This window comes from Carettochelys insculpta, chromosome 28, assembly GCF_033958435.1.
Source record: "Carettochelys insculpta isolate YL-2023 chromosome 28, ASM3395843v1, whole genome shotgun sequence".
NCBI classification, from domain to species: domain Eukaryota; kingdom Metazoa; phylum Chordata; order Testudines; family Carettochelyidae; genus Carettochelys; species Carettochelys insculpta.
This window is the reverse complement of record NC_134164.1, coordinates 6,728,129-6,743,606: the sequence shown is the minus strand read 5'-3', so window position 1 is coordinate 6,743,606 and position 15,478 is coordinate 6,728,129. Positions and strand designations below refer to the sequence as shown.

General features: G+C 39.7%; 1 protein-coding gene across 1 annotated transcript in view; it reads left to right on the top strand.

The window, feature by feature from the left end:
• Positions 1-15,478, top strand: part of BRCA1 (BRCA1 DNA repair associated) — a 56,441-nt gene that overhangs the window by 28,888 nt on the left and 12,075 nt on the right. Inside the window, exons 14-19 of the mRNA XM_074979373.1 lie at positions 828-1,012; positions 1,986-2,311; positions 5,500-5,587; positions 9,531-9,608; positions 10,125-10,165; positions 14,489-14,572. Coding sequence (XP_074835474.1) covers positions 828-1,012; positions 1,986-2,311; positions 5,500-5,587; positions 9,531-9,608; positions 10,125-10,165; positions 14,489-14,572 — 802 coding nt within the window. The remainder of the gene's footprint in view (positions 1-827; positions 1,013-1,985; positions 2,312-5,499; positions 5,588-9,530; positions 9,609-10,124; positions 10,166-14,488; positions 14,573-15,478) is intronic.

Below are 15,478 nucleotides of genomic sequence, written 5' to 3'. Positions count from 1 at the left end.
TTCAGGTAACAAAACCAAATTGAGCAAAGGGGAAAACTTCAGGCTAAATATCATGGAAACTTGTCCCAAAAAGTCCTACCTCTGAGTCCTTTAAAATTGTACTGTACAAAATAGTAGAAAACAAACTGTATGGAGCAAGTCTTCATTAGGCTTTGGAGCTGATTTCTATGATGTACGCTCAAAATTAAAATGTTAAACCTAAACTACTGGCAGACGCTCTGTCTGTAATAAGATAATAAGGAGAGGGAAGACAAACCTCTTCTGTGCATCTCAACGCAGGAAGATAGTTTAATTTGAAATATTTGTTTATCCATTCACCCTTGTTTAATTACTTTCAGTGGTTGATTATGTGTTTCCTAAATGTGAACAAACATTGCATGTGTCAGTCCAAAAGAACTAGGAGATTAAACAGGAACTTGAGGTATTGGTTGGAAGAGACAGAGGAGGAAAAAGTAAATTGGTCCCATGGAATCCACAAAGATTTCTGCTTTTTAAGGTAGACCCAAGTTCTAGCAAAGTTTCTGGAACCTAGAAGAGAGACCAAAATTAATTGTTTCTCAAGACTAAATAGTGTGGTGAAACACAGCTCGTGTGTTGTTAAGCTATTAGTATTTGTCCGTCAGGATTAGTTTGAGGAAAATTTACCTGACAGTTTGACATGTCAACATGCAATTTTTAAAGTATTTTAATTAATTTAATTTCAACAATTCTGTTTTTGTGCCTTTATGCCAGTTCTGTTGCTAATCATTCCCTGACACTTAATTCGTCTGTTGCTAGGCAAACTCTCTGATAGCTAAGATAATAAATTGTTCATGTTTTTTCCCTAGTTTGAAATCTTTGGCTTTACAGCTTTCCCCCTCTAAAGCCCATCTATTAAAAAAAGGAGCAGTGGAGCAAGGCCACGGGAAAACTAAAACTCACTTTCAGGAGGGAACATTTCAGCACGTTGGTGCAGCAGTGCTGTTGGAAGAAGAGGCAATGAAACAACGTAATCAGTATAGAACTGAACCAGGTAATGCTTAGGACTGATCAAACCCAATGTATTTCTTAAAATAAAAAAGCAGTCAAGTAGCACTTTAAAGACTAATAATTCCCAGTGCACCCTTGGGCACCAAAGAGTATGTGTATCTGTGTAACGAGCATGTGCAAGCTATGTTCTTCTCCAGATTATTTCTTCTCCAAATGTGCCAAAGCAGTGGAAACTCAGCAGGGAAACAAACAAGCAGTCAGGTAGCACTTTAAAGACTAACAAAATAATTTATTAGGTGAACTTTTGTGGGACAGACCCACTTCTTCAGATCATATTCATACCAGAACAGACTCAATATTTAAGGCACAGAGAACCAAAAATAGTAATCAAGGTTGACCAATCAGAAAAAAAATGATCAAGGTGAGCAAATCAGACAGTAGAGGGTTGGGGGGGGTGGGAGGGAAGAGTCAAGAATTAGATTAATCCAAGTATGCAAAAGAGCCCCTATAATGACCCAGAAAATTTGCATCCCAGTTCAAACCACGTGTTCATGTGTCAAATTTGAATATACATCTGACGAAGCGGGTCTTTGCCCATGAAAGCTTATGCTCCAAAATATCTGTTAGTCTATAAGGTGCCACAGGACTTTTTGTTGTTCTAGTGAAACATTGATAATTCCTGGTGAGATACCATGCTCTCAAAAGACAGTATTTTGACACGATAATGAATTTTAATGCATTAATCCCAAATTTGGAGTATTCTCAGGAAATGCTAATTGTATCCTGAAAGATTTCATGGGTAGTTGAGCACCTTTGCTTTAGATGAAGAAAAATAATGGCTGCTGGTGATTTTAAATAATGAATGAGGTGAAGGCAAAGTAGTGAATAACCAAGCAGAGAACATGATGGTAGCCTATAAATTTAAAATATGGAGCAACATCTTCCAACGTGGCTGCAATGAGAAACTGTAATTGAAGACTGAGACTGTTTTAGTGACTGGTTCCTCTTTCCTTCAGAAAATCCAGCTGAGCAGGAATTTGGAACAAAGCTAAAGAGTGCAGCTGTTCCATGTGGGAATGAGTGCAGGATTCCAAACAACTCTCCCTTGAAGATTTTTGGAAGACTTACCCACTGTCAAACTGCAGAATCAACAAATATTTCAGATGTATCTTGGAATGTTAATAATGGGAAGAACACTCAGGGATGTGAGCAGGAGAGAAGAGTATTTTCCTCTGCACCTGCTCTGCACACTGCAGCTGGAAAAGAAAATGCCAAAAGCCCAGTTGTGACCTGTAGGAGACAAATGTCAATTGTGGCATCAGGTCTGAACCAGAGTGAGCTTGTAAGTGTATTTCTCTATCTTTGTCAATTCCCTCTTACTATACATGTAGCATGACCCTTGTGAACCTAAATAAAATTTTAACCTCTGCCTAAGAGATCTATATGCAACAAAACTTGACAAGAATTACCCATTAATAATACTAGAATATTTTGAAATTAGATAATGCCTTGTTTGCTAGTACTGATAAATAGCAGGGGTTGTATCTAATGGTGCAATTAGGTAGGCTTCAGAGCTTCTAAATTGATAGGAAAACCATCCACGTGGCGAGGAAGAAGTCTTATTGTTCCAGAGTAAGAGACTCTCGTCTCAAAGAAGAAATTTTTTAATGTACATTTAAGTAGATGCCTTTCAAGTTTTAGAGGCTGACAGCACTGATGATGCAAGCAAGTGCAGCACCAGAGTTCCACAGCAGGCTGTGCCAGTGCAACTTCCGTCTGATTTGGCATAACCCTTGAAATTTCAGCCTTAGAGCCACTTCTCCCTCCCACTGCTCAGAGATGTTTAAAATACCTTATCTCTGATTTGCAGAATCCCTTGTTACTCAGCTAGATTACATAGAACCCCATTCAGGAAAGCACATAAGTGTGTGTTGAAATCCTGTTGATTTCAGTGGGACTTAAACACATTTTTAAAGTTACGCATGTGCCTCAGTGCTGTCCTGAAGATGCTTGATTTCCTTAATTAATGTCTAACCTTTTATGCATGGACACCCATCAAAGTGCAGCTGTTTTGTAAAGTGAGCAAACTCATGCTAGAAATTAGAGTGTGGTTCTCAAATTCTAGTGTAACATAAAATTTGGAAGAATTTGATGCATCACCTTCAAATGGATGTCTTTTGTGGGATAGTCTAAAAACCAAATTACATGTAGAGCAGTGCTTCTTCAATTGTGGTGTAAGCAGTTGCATTGACTTTCTGAGCCAGACATCACTAAGGCAAAATCATATTTCAGCTGTTTGTTGCAACCTCTGCCCAAAATTAGTAGTGTTATGACTTGCCACGCTGTGCCTGCAGTAGCTCCCTCCTGAGTTTTAATGTCTTGGAGGATGTATTCACTGGAGACTCAGCTGCAGCCTCTCCATGATTTCCACTTGGTACTCAAAGCTTTCCTTGTCATCATGCAGTGCTTTCAACTACCGTCATATCTGAAGCAAACCACTTGCTTAAAATTTTAGTATATTTAGTCAGTTATCACGCAGTTATTACCCAGACATTAAATCTGTTAGTAATTGCAGAGAATCTAGTTTAACGTAATAAAGCAAAGGTTTTATTAGCTGCACTGGCAGAAGCATCAGTAATGGCTAGCGTATCATCCTAAACTTTTGATGCTATCTCGATTTGTTGAAATATGCTAAACTCATAAAAGCTGCTGACTACTGTAATATGCATGAATAGTTCTGAAACTTTCATTACGTTGATCTCTTCACTGGTGATTGCTTTAATCAAACTCTGCTCCATTGTGAGGATTTCAGCAATTAATTCTAAATTACTAGTGATCCTGGTAAAGGGCAGTGGAATGGGGACATCCCTGCCTATTCAGCCTGGGCTTTCTCTGAGTCATGTAGATTACTGGATGAATCAGTATGAGAGAAAAGGTTGTTACGAGGAGAAGGGGAAAAATTTATTCTCCTTTAACCTCTGAGGGTAGGACAAGAAGCAATGGGCTTAAATTGCAGCGAGAGAGGTTGGATAGTAGGAGAAACTTCATAACTCTCAGGCTGCTTAAGCCTGAATAAATTGCTAGGGAGGTTATGAAATCTCCATCATTGGCAATATTTAACAATAGGTTAGATGAACATCTGTCAGGGATTATCTAGATGGTGGTTGGCCCTGCTGTGCATGCAGGGACCTGGGCTTGATGACATCTCACAGTCCTTTCCAGTTCTAGTAATCTGTATGACTCTATGAAATAACTTCAATTACAAATTTTGTACATTATAAAACACTACTTTTTGGAGGCTTTTGTTGATAAATAGTGGCTCCTGATAGAGAGTTATTTATCAACCAATAATTGCTGGTTATGAAGCTGCAGGAGTAACAGATCTAAATAATTCCTTTTCTTGCATGACTACTGATTTTATTTCATTCATAATTAACTGGAAAACTCTTGATTTCTACAACAATGAGCATGCCAGTTAAAATCCTTCTTTGTAATATGGTTATATCACCGAGCTTTTCGCATCCTCTTGACTTTTAATGTTTGTTGCCATCAGAAGTTGAATATTGGTTTAATGCCTGACCACTGCGTTACATTGTTGTTTCACTTAGCTCATAAATTAGTGATTGATCTGAATTCTAGTATACTACAGGTTGAACCACTCTACTCCAGCACCTTTGGGACCTATCTGGTGCCAAATGAGAGCATTCACCAGACCACAGAAGGTCAAAATTGTCTAGCAGCATTACCAACACTTACACGGCTTACTGGGCGTACATGGAAGACATTTAGGGGTAAATTACAGCTAAATAACAGCACAGAACACTGAGATCCAGGACTTGGGTCTATAAACAAACTTTATCAGACTACTGGAAACTTGGCCACACCCATGATAAGTGATCACCTGCTTAACTAAAATCATCCGGGATTACAGATGTTGCTGGACGAGAGAGTGCCAAATTAGAGGTTCGACCTATATTGCTTTACTTGAGTCTATGTGAGCCAGTCAAATAATTTCTGTTGTTTAAAGGCAAAAGGAATGTCATGTCTGAAGAAAGGTTGTATCTATATGCCGGTTGGCACAGGGTGTCTCCATTTGTTTGAAGCATGTCCACTGTATGTTGCACTTACAACTTCCATTGACGTATATTTAATTTCTCAGTGACAGTAGTAAACCCTCAATTTAACAGACGTTGGAATTAAAGGGCACTGTCCATCAGCCCCTCTGCGCATGCTTCCCCACCCCCCAAATAAATGCCAGCCACTCGCCCAAGCTGCCACTGGAGCTACAGGCGCTGGAGGAGCCAATGGAGCAGCTGGGGCCACTGGAGCCATGCTGGGGGAAGGGAGGGATTTAACAAACTTTAGGCATTAACAGACACCCCTTTTCCCTTATCAGACCATTTAATCAAGGATTTACTGTATAAGAGAACGCTAATCTTATAATGAGTATGCGCCTCTTCAAATCTAGAGATGTCTAATGTTCAGATTAAATCAATTTTTTTTTCTAATTTAATATTTATTTGCTTTCAGTTACTGGTGCAGAAGTTTGCCAGGAAAACCCAGAGCACTTTATCTAATCAAGTAACTGACAGAACAACCCATGTCATTATGAAAACAGGTGTGTTGGAAGCTCTGTGAACAAACCAGATATATAACAGCACATAAAACACTAAATCCAGGCTAAACAAAGAGCACATTGGCTGCCTCAAGACATTTGATTGGGATGTGGTCGTTTATAGTTCACCGCTTTTTTATTCCATATCAGAGTTTATGTGATCCTGAGTCTAAACTAAAACTTGATCCGTCTTTCTTTTATCTCACACATTGGAAGTTTCTATTTGGGGTTGCTTGTTTAGCATTTACACAGTTATAACTAGAATTTGAAATTGATATATCATTAAGATAAGCAAGTTGATGTCATGTCAGTAGATTTAAGAAGGTATCTGCAGCATGTTGACTTTAGATAATTCACAATCAACCAAGGAGAGAGACAGACATTCTCCTTCTTTTTATGAATACTAAAATCCTGGGTGGGAAAACGAGCCACCTAAATTTTCTCAAAAATCCAGATAGTTTTGGTTTTTCATTATAACAATCAAAACTGATTTTTATTTGGCTTTCTCTGTTACAGTTGAGGAAACAAATGATACCATACTTTCATTGGAACAAAATAAGTGTGTTACATTTTTGAGAGTACATTCGTTTCAGAAAGTAAAAGATACAGTGACAGAGAGAAAGCCATGCTAGTCTATATACTAGCAAAACAAAAAAGCAGTCAAGTAGCACTTAAAAGACTAACAAAATAGTTTATTAAGTGGTGAGCTTTCACGGGACAGACCCACTTCTTCAGACCATAGCCATACCAGAACAGACTCAATATTTACAGCACAGAGAACCAAAAACAGTAATCAGGGTGGTCAAATCAGAAAAAAAAATGATCAAGGTGAGCAAATCAGAGAGTAGAGGGACAGAAGGGGGCGAAGAGCCAAGAATTAGATTAAGCCAAGTATGCAAACGAGCCCCTATAGTGACCCAGAAAATTCCAATCTTGGTTCAAACCACGTGTTAATGTGTTGAATTTGAATATAAAAGAGAGTTCAGCAGCCTCTCTTTGAAGAGTGTTGTGAAAATTCTTCTTCAGTAACACTCAAACTCTTCAGTCATTAACAGAATGGCCCACTTTATTAAAATGCCGGCTAACAGGTTTGCAGATCAGGAGTGTTTTTATGTCTGTTTTGTGCCTATTACCTCTTTGCCTAGGAGAGTTAGAAGTCTGTCCAATATACAAAGCATCTGGGCATTGTTGGCACATGATGGCATATATGATGTTAGTTGAGGAACATGAGAATGTGCCTGTGATTCTGTGAATAACCTGGTTAGGTCCAGTTTGAACCGAGATTGGAATTTTCTGGGTCACTATAGGGCTTGTTTGCATACTTAGCATAATCTAATTCTTGGCGGCTCTCCCCCACCCAGCCCCTACTCTCTCATTTGCTCACCTTGATCATTTTTTTTCTGATTTGTCCACCTTGATTACAATTTTTGGTTCTCTGTGCCTTAAATATTGAGTCTTTTTCTGGTATGGCTATGGTTGGAAGAAGTGGGTCTGTCCCACGAAAGCTCACCTAATAAAGTAAAAGATGTATTATGTTTTTTATTATCGCCCTTAAATTGCTCTTTGTTCTTAAATAGAGCTCATTCATCTCTCTTAAAGAGCTGAATAAACTTTAGTACACAGAACAGCCTCAGATTTGACAAATGCAACTCAAACTGCTAACTGATTACCATAATACTGATTTGGTTTTCAAGGAGGAATCAGACCTTTTCATTCACAACATTCGGTGTTCAAAAATTAAAATAGGTTAATTTTAAGTCCTTACTAATTTTAATTTATCAGCAGATGTTAAGCATGTTGAAAAATTAAAATGTGCAGTGTTTTATGAGTAGTTGATGAACTGTGTTACAGGAGTTAATTTATAATATTAACAAATAACCTATTCTGTTCCACAAGGCTCAGTTCTGGGGCCGGTGTTATTCAACACCTTTATTAATGACCTGGATGAGGGACTGGATTGCACCCCCAGCAAGTTTGTGGATGACACAAAACTAGGGGGAGAGGTAGATTTGTTGGAGGGTAGAGAGAGAATCCAGAGGGACCTGGGTAAATTGGAGGACTGGGCCAAAAGAAATCTGATGTGGTTCAATAAGGAGAAGTGTAGAGTCCCGCCCCTGGGGCAGAAGAATCCCAAACATTGTTACAGGCTGGGGACCGACTGGCTCAGCAGCAGTACGATGGAAAGGGACCTAGGGGTTATGGTGGATGAAAAGCTGGATATGAGTAAACAGTGTGCCCTTGTAGCCAAGAAGGCTAACGGCATAGTAGGGTGCATTAGGAGGAGCATTTCGAGCAGATCTAGAGAAGTAGCTATTCCTCTTTATTCGGTACTGGTGAGGCCACATCTGGAATATTGTGTCCAGTTTTGGGCTCCCCAATATTAAAAGGATGTGGATTTGCTGGAGCAGGTTCAGTGAAGGGCAACAAAAATGATTAAGGGTCTGGAGCACGAGACCTGTGAAGACAGGCTGAGGGATTTGGGCTTGTTTAGCTTACAGAAGAGAAGACATAGAGGTGATTTAATAGCAGCCTTCAACTTCCTGAAGGGGAGCTCTAAAAAGGAGGGTGAGAAACTGTTTGCAGTGGTGTCAGATGGCAGAACAAGGAGTAACAGTCTGAAGTTGAAGAGGGAGAGGTATAGGTTAGATATTAGGAAAAACTGCTTCACCAGGCGAAGCATTGGAATGCGTTGCCTAGAGAGGTGGTGGATTCTCCATCCCTTGAGGTTTTTAAGTCCCAGCTGGACAAGGTCCTGGCTGGGATGACTTAGTGGGGGTTGATCCTGCTTGAAGCAGGGGGCTGGACTAGATGACCTCCTGAGGTCCCTTCCAGCCCTGTGATTCTGTGATTCTTGGTTTGCTTCATAGGAACATTTCAGAATTCTTCAAGATCCAGAAATGAGTCGTCTTATTGGTTTAAAAAATGTAGTAAAGAAACCATGTCCTTATCATTTTTAATCTGTTAGATCCTCAACATAAACTTTTTGTCCTCTCCTTACAAAAGGTGGTGAGGCAGCCACAAGGGGGAAAATTCAGAGGGTCTGACTGTTTCACTTCTAGACTGATTTGCAGTCTTGTATTTTGACTGGTGGCCTGCGCATTTCCAACAGCTCTGAGCTCAGTTCAGTCGGAAACTTGGGCTGGAGGGTGGGAGTGATCAGTAGAGACTGACTACCATACCCTTTAACAGACCAGGAGGGGGCAGCATTAAGTCATTGGTGCTTTGATCCTCCTTTCAGGTGCTTACGTCAATTCTGTTGTCAGGTAGCATGAGTTTTTCAGGTGACCTATCACTTCAAATACAAATGAACTTTCAAAGTTGCATAACGTTATTTTAGATCAGCGGTTCCCAACCTTTTTGGTAACATGGCACGCTTCAATCAGATAAGCAGTTCCATGGCACAACTACTTTTTTCAGCTCACAAGCATCACATGCACTTACATTTTGCTATGGTTACAGTCTTACTAGAGAGGTTTGCAACATAGTAGTGCATACAACAAGCTAAATGAGGATGAAATGCATTAATGTTTCAAATCCACCACAGAACCGCAGGTCTTAGACAGTGAGCACGGACACATTTTCAAAATCTGCTCAGCACCATGGTAGAGATTTTGAGTAAATGAGTAGCCACTGAAAGCAGCCCACTGTGGACCCAACGTGGCAGTATTTAAACTTCATCCCAGCTCCAACAGACTTCTGCCCTCCCTCTCTCCCCTTTGCCACAGCAGGGAGTGGGGGTGGGCTCCCCGCCAGCTCACTTTGGACAGGAAGCAGCATTTCAGCTGTGTCCCTGCATGAGCGGAGTTCTGTGGGGTCAGCCTTTCCCCTCACAGTGGCTCTGCAAAGAGCCACAGCAAGGGGAAACTAATGAAGTTTCAAAGTCCACTTGGACAGCTCTCATGGCACACCAGTGAGTGATCCCAGTCTATTTCTACTTAATCTGCAGATATGGAGCTAGTGTGTGAGCGGACACTGAAATATTTTCTGGGCATTGCAGGAAGAAAATGGGTAGTTAGCTATGAATGTAAGTATAATACACTTTGGACAGCTCTGTGTCCTCTCTCCTTTTTCCCGTCACCCCCAGTTTCCCAATACCACGTACTTTATATTTCATATTTATTGTATTTAGCATCTGATATTTTTCAGAATTCACCTGAATATTTAGATGTTTAACAGTAACTCTTAGGTTCTTCTTTAATAGCTGTTGTTTCATTCAAGTAACTGTACATGATTTCTCCCAAAGAAATATTTTCTCTCCATAATTTAAATACATTTTATTTTGACTCTTAAAAATGTATCACTTAACACAAAGCTACCATTACTTAAAAAGGAAAATTGAACTCAAAATGTGTGATGTGCTGGAAGCACTTTTAGGAACTGTATATTTTTAATAAATGTTCAAATGCCTAATAACTTGGTTTGCTCATCAATATTAATTGCCTTGCATTTGAGGTGGCAGCCAAATTAGGCTGTTGATACTGATTAGAGCATCCTGTCTGATTTTAATGTGATCTGTTCTCCTCTGCTCTCTTTGTTTTAGGGGTTGTTCAGTCCTTTAAGGAAGGAAGGATACTGGATGAGGTGGGTCTGATATCTTAAGAACGAAATGTGCAATATGTCTGTTGCCCTGGTATCCAGAAACCAGGGTGATGAGCATGTTAGTCGTGTTTGAAACAAATACAGAAATTAAATATTTGAAATGGAAATTATTTGAAAAATAGTTGGAGGTGTTTTGGGTCAGAGAAGAAATTGGCATAGGACCAGAGTTAGGATTCCAGGCCATACCAAGAAACATCACTGAAACCCGCAGTTCTGCAGCATGCAGGTATTCCTTGCTCTTGAAGAAAGAACCTCCCCTGTACAATTTTTCTGACATTTTGGTCTAGAAATGGCTCCACAGGTAAAATATGACCACTGAGGTTGAAAGGTGCAGGGTGGTGGTAATTACCTGCTGTCTGTAAGTAGGAATAATGTTGGAATGCAACCCTCTCCAAGTTTTTGCAATTCTTTAACTGATCTATAGCCAGCTACCAAAAATTTCCCATTGCAACATCTTCTAACTTTCTAGTGCAGATACCTGTCTGAAACTAGAGGATGTATTAAGTGACCCCTGTGTTCAGATTTTTTTTTTAGCCTTGGGCAGCACAGATTTTTGCAGAACCTTGAATAAGGAACATCATAATGGTTGTACTGAGACCAAAGGTCCATCTAGCTCAGTTTCCTATCTCGTGACAATGGCCAGTGCCAGGTGCTTTAGATGGAATGCACAGGGCACTTTCAAGGGATCCATCTCCTCTCTGACAGTTGGAGGTTTAATGACGCCCAGAGCAATGGGTCTGCATCACTGATCATCTTGGCTAACAGCCACTGATACACTTATCCTCCAGAAACGTACCTTATTCTGTTTTAAATCCAGTTGTATGTTAGGGCCTTCACAAAATCCCCTGGCCATGAGTTTCACATGACTACATGTGAAGAGGTACTTCACAAACTTTGATCCAGTGCAAAATTTTATAATTCTGAGGAGTAGAAATGGATCTAATTCCACTCCACCCTCCGCTTTTCTGCCCAAAAACCCTAGGCTAGCATTAAAGCCAAGGGAGAAGAAAAAATTGTACTCATCCAAAATACACTCTAGGAGGTTTCATCATTCTCCAATGAGGTCCTACTTTACTTAGTCTTCTGGAGGCCCTGATATTCTGGTGTCTTTAGCCTGGGGGTGGGCAATAAGCCAAAGACACTATGCCTGTGTTAGCCCTGCTGGGCCACTTGCATGTCCACAGGTATGTCCTTGTGCAGCTTCCATTGGCTGTGGATTGCCATTCTTGAACAACAGGAGCTATGGGTAGTTTTCTGCAGCTCTCGAAGGCCAGTAATGGCAATCCGCAGTGAACAGGAGCAACAAGTGGCCATACCTGCAGACATGTGGGTAAATAAAGCGCCATTGGCCTGCCAGAACTAGCCCTGGTGAACTTATTATCCACCCTTGCTCTAGCCAATGACCTGGGGTATCCACTGGATATCCTTCACTCTCAATCTTCTGTTTCAAGCATGTGAGAGGGGTTTTCAGGACAGACTCAGTCACCCCATCATGGAAACCACTAAGTACGTATCAAGTGGGGTGAAAGTAGGAGTTGTCTTTTCTTTTAAAAAAAAAATCCATGCCAGTTCTGCATAGAAATTTATAAACGAGCTTTCTTAAAACAGTGAATAAGAATAGACAGTTGATTGAGAGACAGGTGCAGGCCTAAGATTATCAAATAAAGGATTGTGTATACTGTTATCTAAACCGTTGGTGAATGGTTTGAAATTTAAAAAAAAAAAGGTATTTAAAATTAAAGCTCTAGAGGTTATGTACTGGTAGTTTATGTCTAAAATGATTTTTTTAGGCCTTCAGACTGCTAGTCATCTTAGTCAATTCACTGTGTTGAATAGAATTTGATTAGTTTCTTTTAAAGAACCACTTGCCTGGTTTAAGCTGCAGGATTCCTAGAGTTAAAGCCCAGAAGGGACCACAACGATAATCCTTGTCTGACCTGATGCAACACAGTTCATAGAACTTTCCTCAGTAATTTCTAGACCACATCTGCTAAAAGAATATTCAATGTTGATTTTAAAATTGACAGTGATGGAGAATCCATGACCCATGGTGAATTTTTCCAGTGGTTAATTACGCTCACTCATTATAAATTTGCACTTTACTTCAGGTTCCAGTCATTGCATCATGTTATATCTTTCTCTTCTTGATTGAGGGGAGCACATTATTATGTATTTTTCCCTACGTAGATACTTTACTGCGATCAAGTTGTCTCTTAAACTTTTCTTTATTAAGCTACATAGATTGAGTACTTTGAGTACGTTACAATAAGGCAGGTTTTCTAATCCTTTAATCCCTTCAGCTAAGGTTCCCTCTAATTTTTTTCATCCATGGGCAGAATAAACGTTATGTGCACCATGGCATATGGGGATGTGCACCACCAGTAGAAACATATGCCGCCAGCTGTGGGTGCTTTGCTAATCAGTTGGGCGTCACCTGACTTTCTCCTGGGCAGCCACCCAAGCACTCAGCTTACCTGGAACGTTGCTTGTGGTTCCTTCTTGAATTGTTGGTATCAGAACTTGACACGGTGTTCCAGTAGTGATCATACCAATTCCAAATACAGAGGTAAAATAAACCCTCTACTCCTATAAAAGATTCCCCTGTGATTATTATATGCGTAAACATTAGCTCTTTGGGTTATAGCATCACTCTGAGAGCTCATGTCCAAATGATTATTTACCACAAACACCAAATCTTTTTCAGAGTCACTGTTTCCCAGGGTACTGGCTCCCATCCTGTAGGTATGGTCTACAGGCTTTGTTTGTTCATGTATGCATTTTGCCATATATAAACTCACAATTCACCAAAAGATCCTGATTGCTTGGAATCGGTGTCCTATCCTCTTTGTTATTTACTGCACTCACAATTTTTTGTGTTATCTGCAGACTTAATTAATGATGATTTTGGTTTTCTTCCAGGTCTTTGATAAACATATTAAATAGCATAAGGCCCCAGACAGATCCCTGCAGGACTCTACTGGAAACCCACCTGCTCAGGGACAATTCCCTTTTACAGTTACATAATTGATAAGTCTCAAAAGTCAGTATTTAATCCATTTAAAGTGTGCCATTTTAATTTTATTTCATTTTTTTAAACATTTTACAGCAATCAGTGTGTATATTGCACGATCACTATTACTTTTATCAACCAGATTTATAATCACATAAAAAAGATCAGGTTAGTTTGACTGGTTCTAGTTTCCATAAACTCAAGGTGATTTGCATTAATTACACATTACTCTGTTTTCATTATTTATTAATTGAACAAGGATTGATCAGTCCCAGGATTGATGTCAGGAGACATGCTTATAATGACCCAGGTCATCACATCTACCCTCTTTAAAAAGGTGATATATTAGCGACCTTTTCGTTTTCTTGAACTTCCCCAGTGTTCTAAAACTCACTGATAATCAACATTAATGTTTCAGTAAGTTTCTCAGTTAGCTATTTTAAAATTCTTGGATGCCCGTTATCTGAACCTGCTAACTTAAAAATATTTAACTTTAGTGCTTTCTATTTGCTATCCCTGGAGTACGTTAGTGGGATGGAAAGTATGTTATCACATATCATGAGACTATCTAATCTGTTTTTCCCCCTCCCCAGCTATGGAATAGAAATATTTACTGAGCATTTCTACTTTTTCTGCATCATTGCTAATTCTCTTATTTACATCTAGTAAAGGTCAAATACCATCGTCAGCATTCTTTTTATTCCTTCACCCAGGCTTTCATATAATATATTTTAAAAAATTCCTTAGAATTGTTCTTAACTCTGCCAGCCATACATTTCTCCTTGTGTTCTTTTTGATTAGTGTACAATTGATTTTTGCACAATTTGTAATTTCTGATGTGTAGGCAATTCCAGAATATCTTCTCTACAAATGCCAGGTGCCTGGGTAGCAAAAGGAAGAATTGGAATTGCTAGTTTTTTTTAGCATAAATTCAATCTAAATGGTATTACTAGAACCTGGTGGGATGACTCTCACAACTGGAATGTTAAAATGGATGGTTTTAGTCTATTTAGAATGGACTAAATCAGGGGAATGGGAGGAGGAATGGCATTCTGTGTCAAAAATGACATTACTTATTACTAAGTTACTGATAAAGCCAAAGAAAATGATCTTGAATGCATATGGATGAATGTCGTAACAGATAAAGAGCAAAGCATTTTAATCAGTGTTCTGTGTACGTTTGTTGTAAGGTTACCAGTTTCTGAAATCTGAGAGCATCTTCCTGCCTTGGCCCCAGGGCTCACCATGCCAGCCATCTCCATCTCTGACTTCTGAATCTTTGCATTATTTTTTAGTACAACTTTGAAGTGAGAGGAGACGTGATCAATGGGAGAAACCACCAAGGCCCTAGGAGAGCTAGGCGATCGCAAACTGGAAAGGTACAGTCACATCAGCATACAAAACCATTCCAAGCTCTCAAAAGAATGCCGTTCTATATAATCTGTTGAATAGCTGAAATATTTTTAAATTGTCTTTTATCCTCCCATGAAATCCAATGTACACAAGTGCACACAAAGGGTGTAGTTGGCTCTGTCTCTACAATGCTGCTCCTAGAGTTTGTCAGTCATGCAACAGAAATCCTCACGTTTTTTTTGCATCCTATGAGTGAATTACGTCTTTTAATAATATAGGTGTGCGCTGGCTCCGAGGAAGTGCTCTGCCATAGAGACATCTTCCTTGGGAACTATTTGTGATCCTTCTGCCTGATTAAGAATCTGTGTTGATAGGTTCTGTAGGGAGATCCTGTAATAAAAATGGCTGTACAAGGTCCATCCTAGCTCAGTATCCTTTCCTACCAACAGCAACCAGTGCCAGATGCCCCAGAGGGAAAGAACAGAATAGGTAATCAAGTGCTCCATCCCCTGTTTTCCCTTCCCAGCTTCTGGCAAACAGAGGCTAGGGACAACATCCCTTGCCCATCCTGTGTAATAGCCACTGATGGGCCTATCCTTCAATAGCAAGTAGAATGAGTGGGAAACAAGACATATTTTTGCCAACAGGGTGAATTTTAACTAAAAATCTGGGTAGGTGATACTCTGGACTCTGGGAAATGGAGGCCCGGGAAGGAAAAGATACAACCAATCTACTCTAATTTTAATCTAGAAGAAACAGGCAGTGTTTCCACTGATCACCTGCTGTCTAATCTCTAAAATTTTCTCTCCCTACATGAAATTGTGTTCCATGATTTAAATGCGGGGTTTGGCGGGAGGGGTGTTTTAAGATGGTTATTTATATTCTGTGTATAGGGACCTTTGGACTAAAGTGATACAGAAAACAGTTTGCAG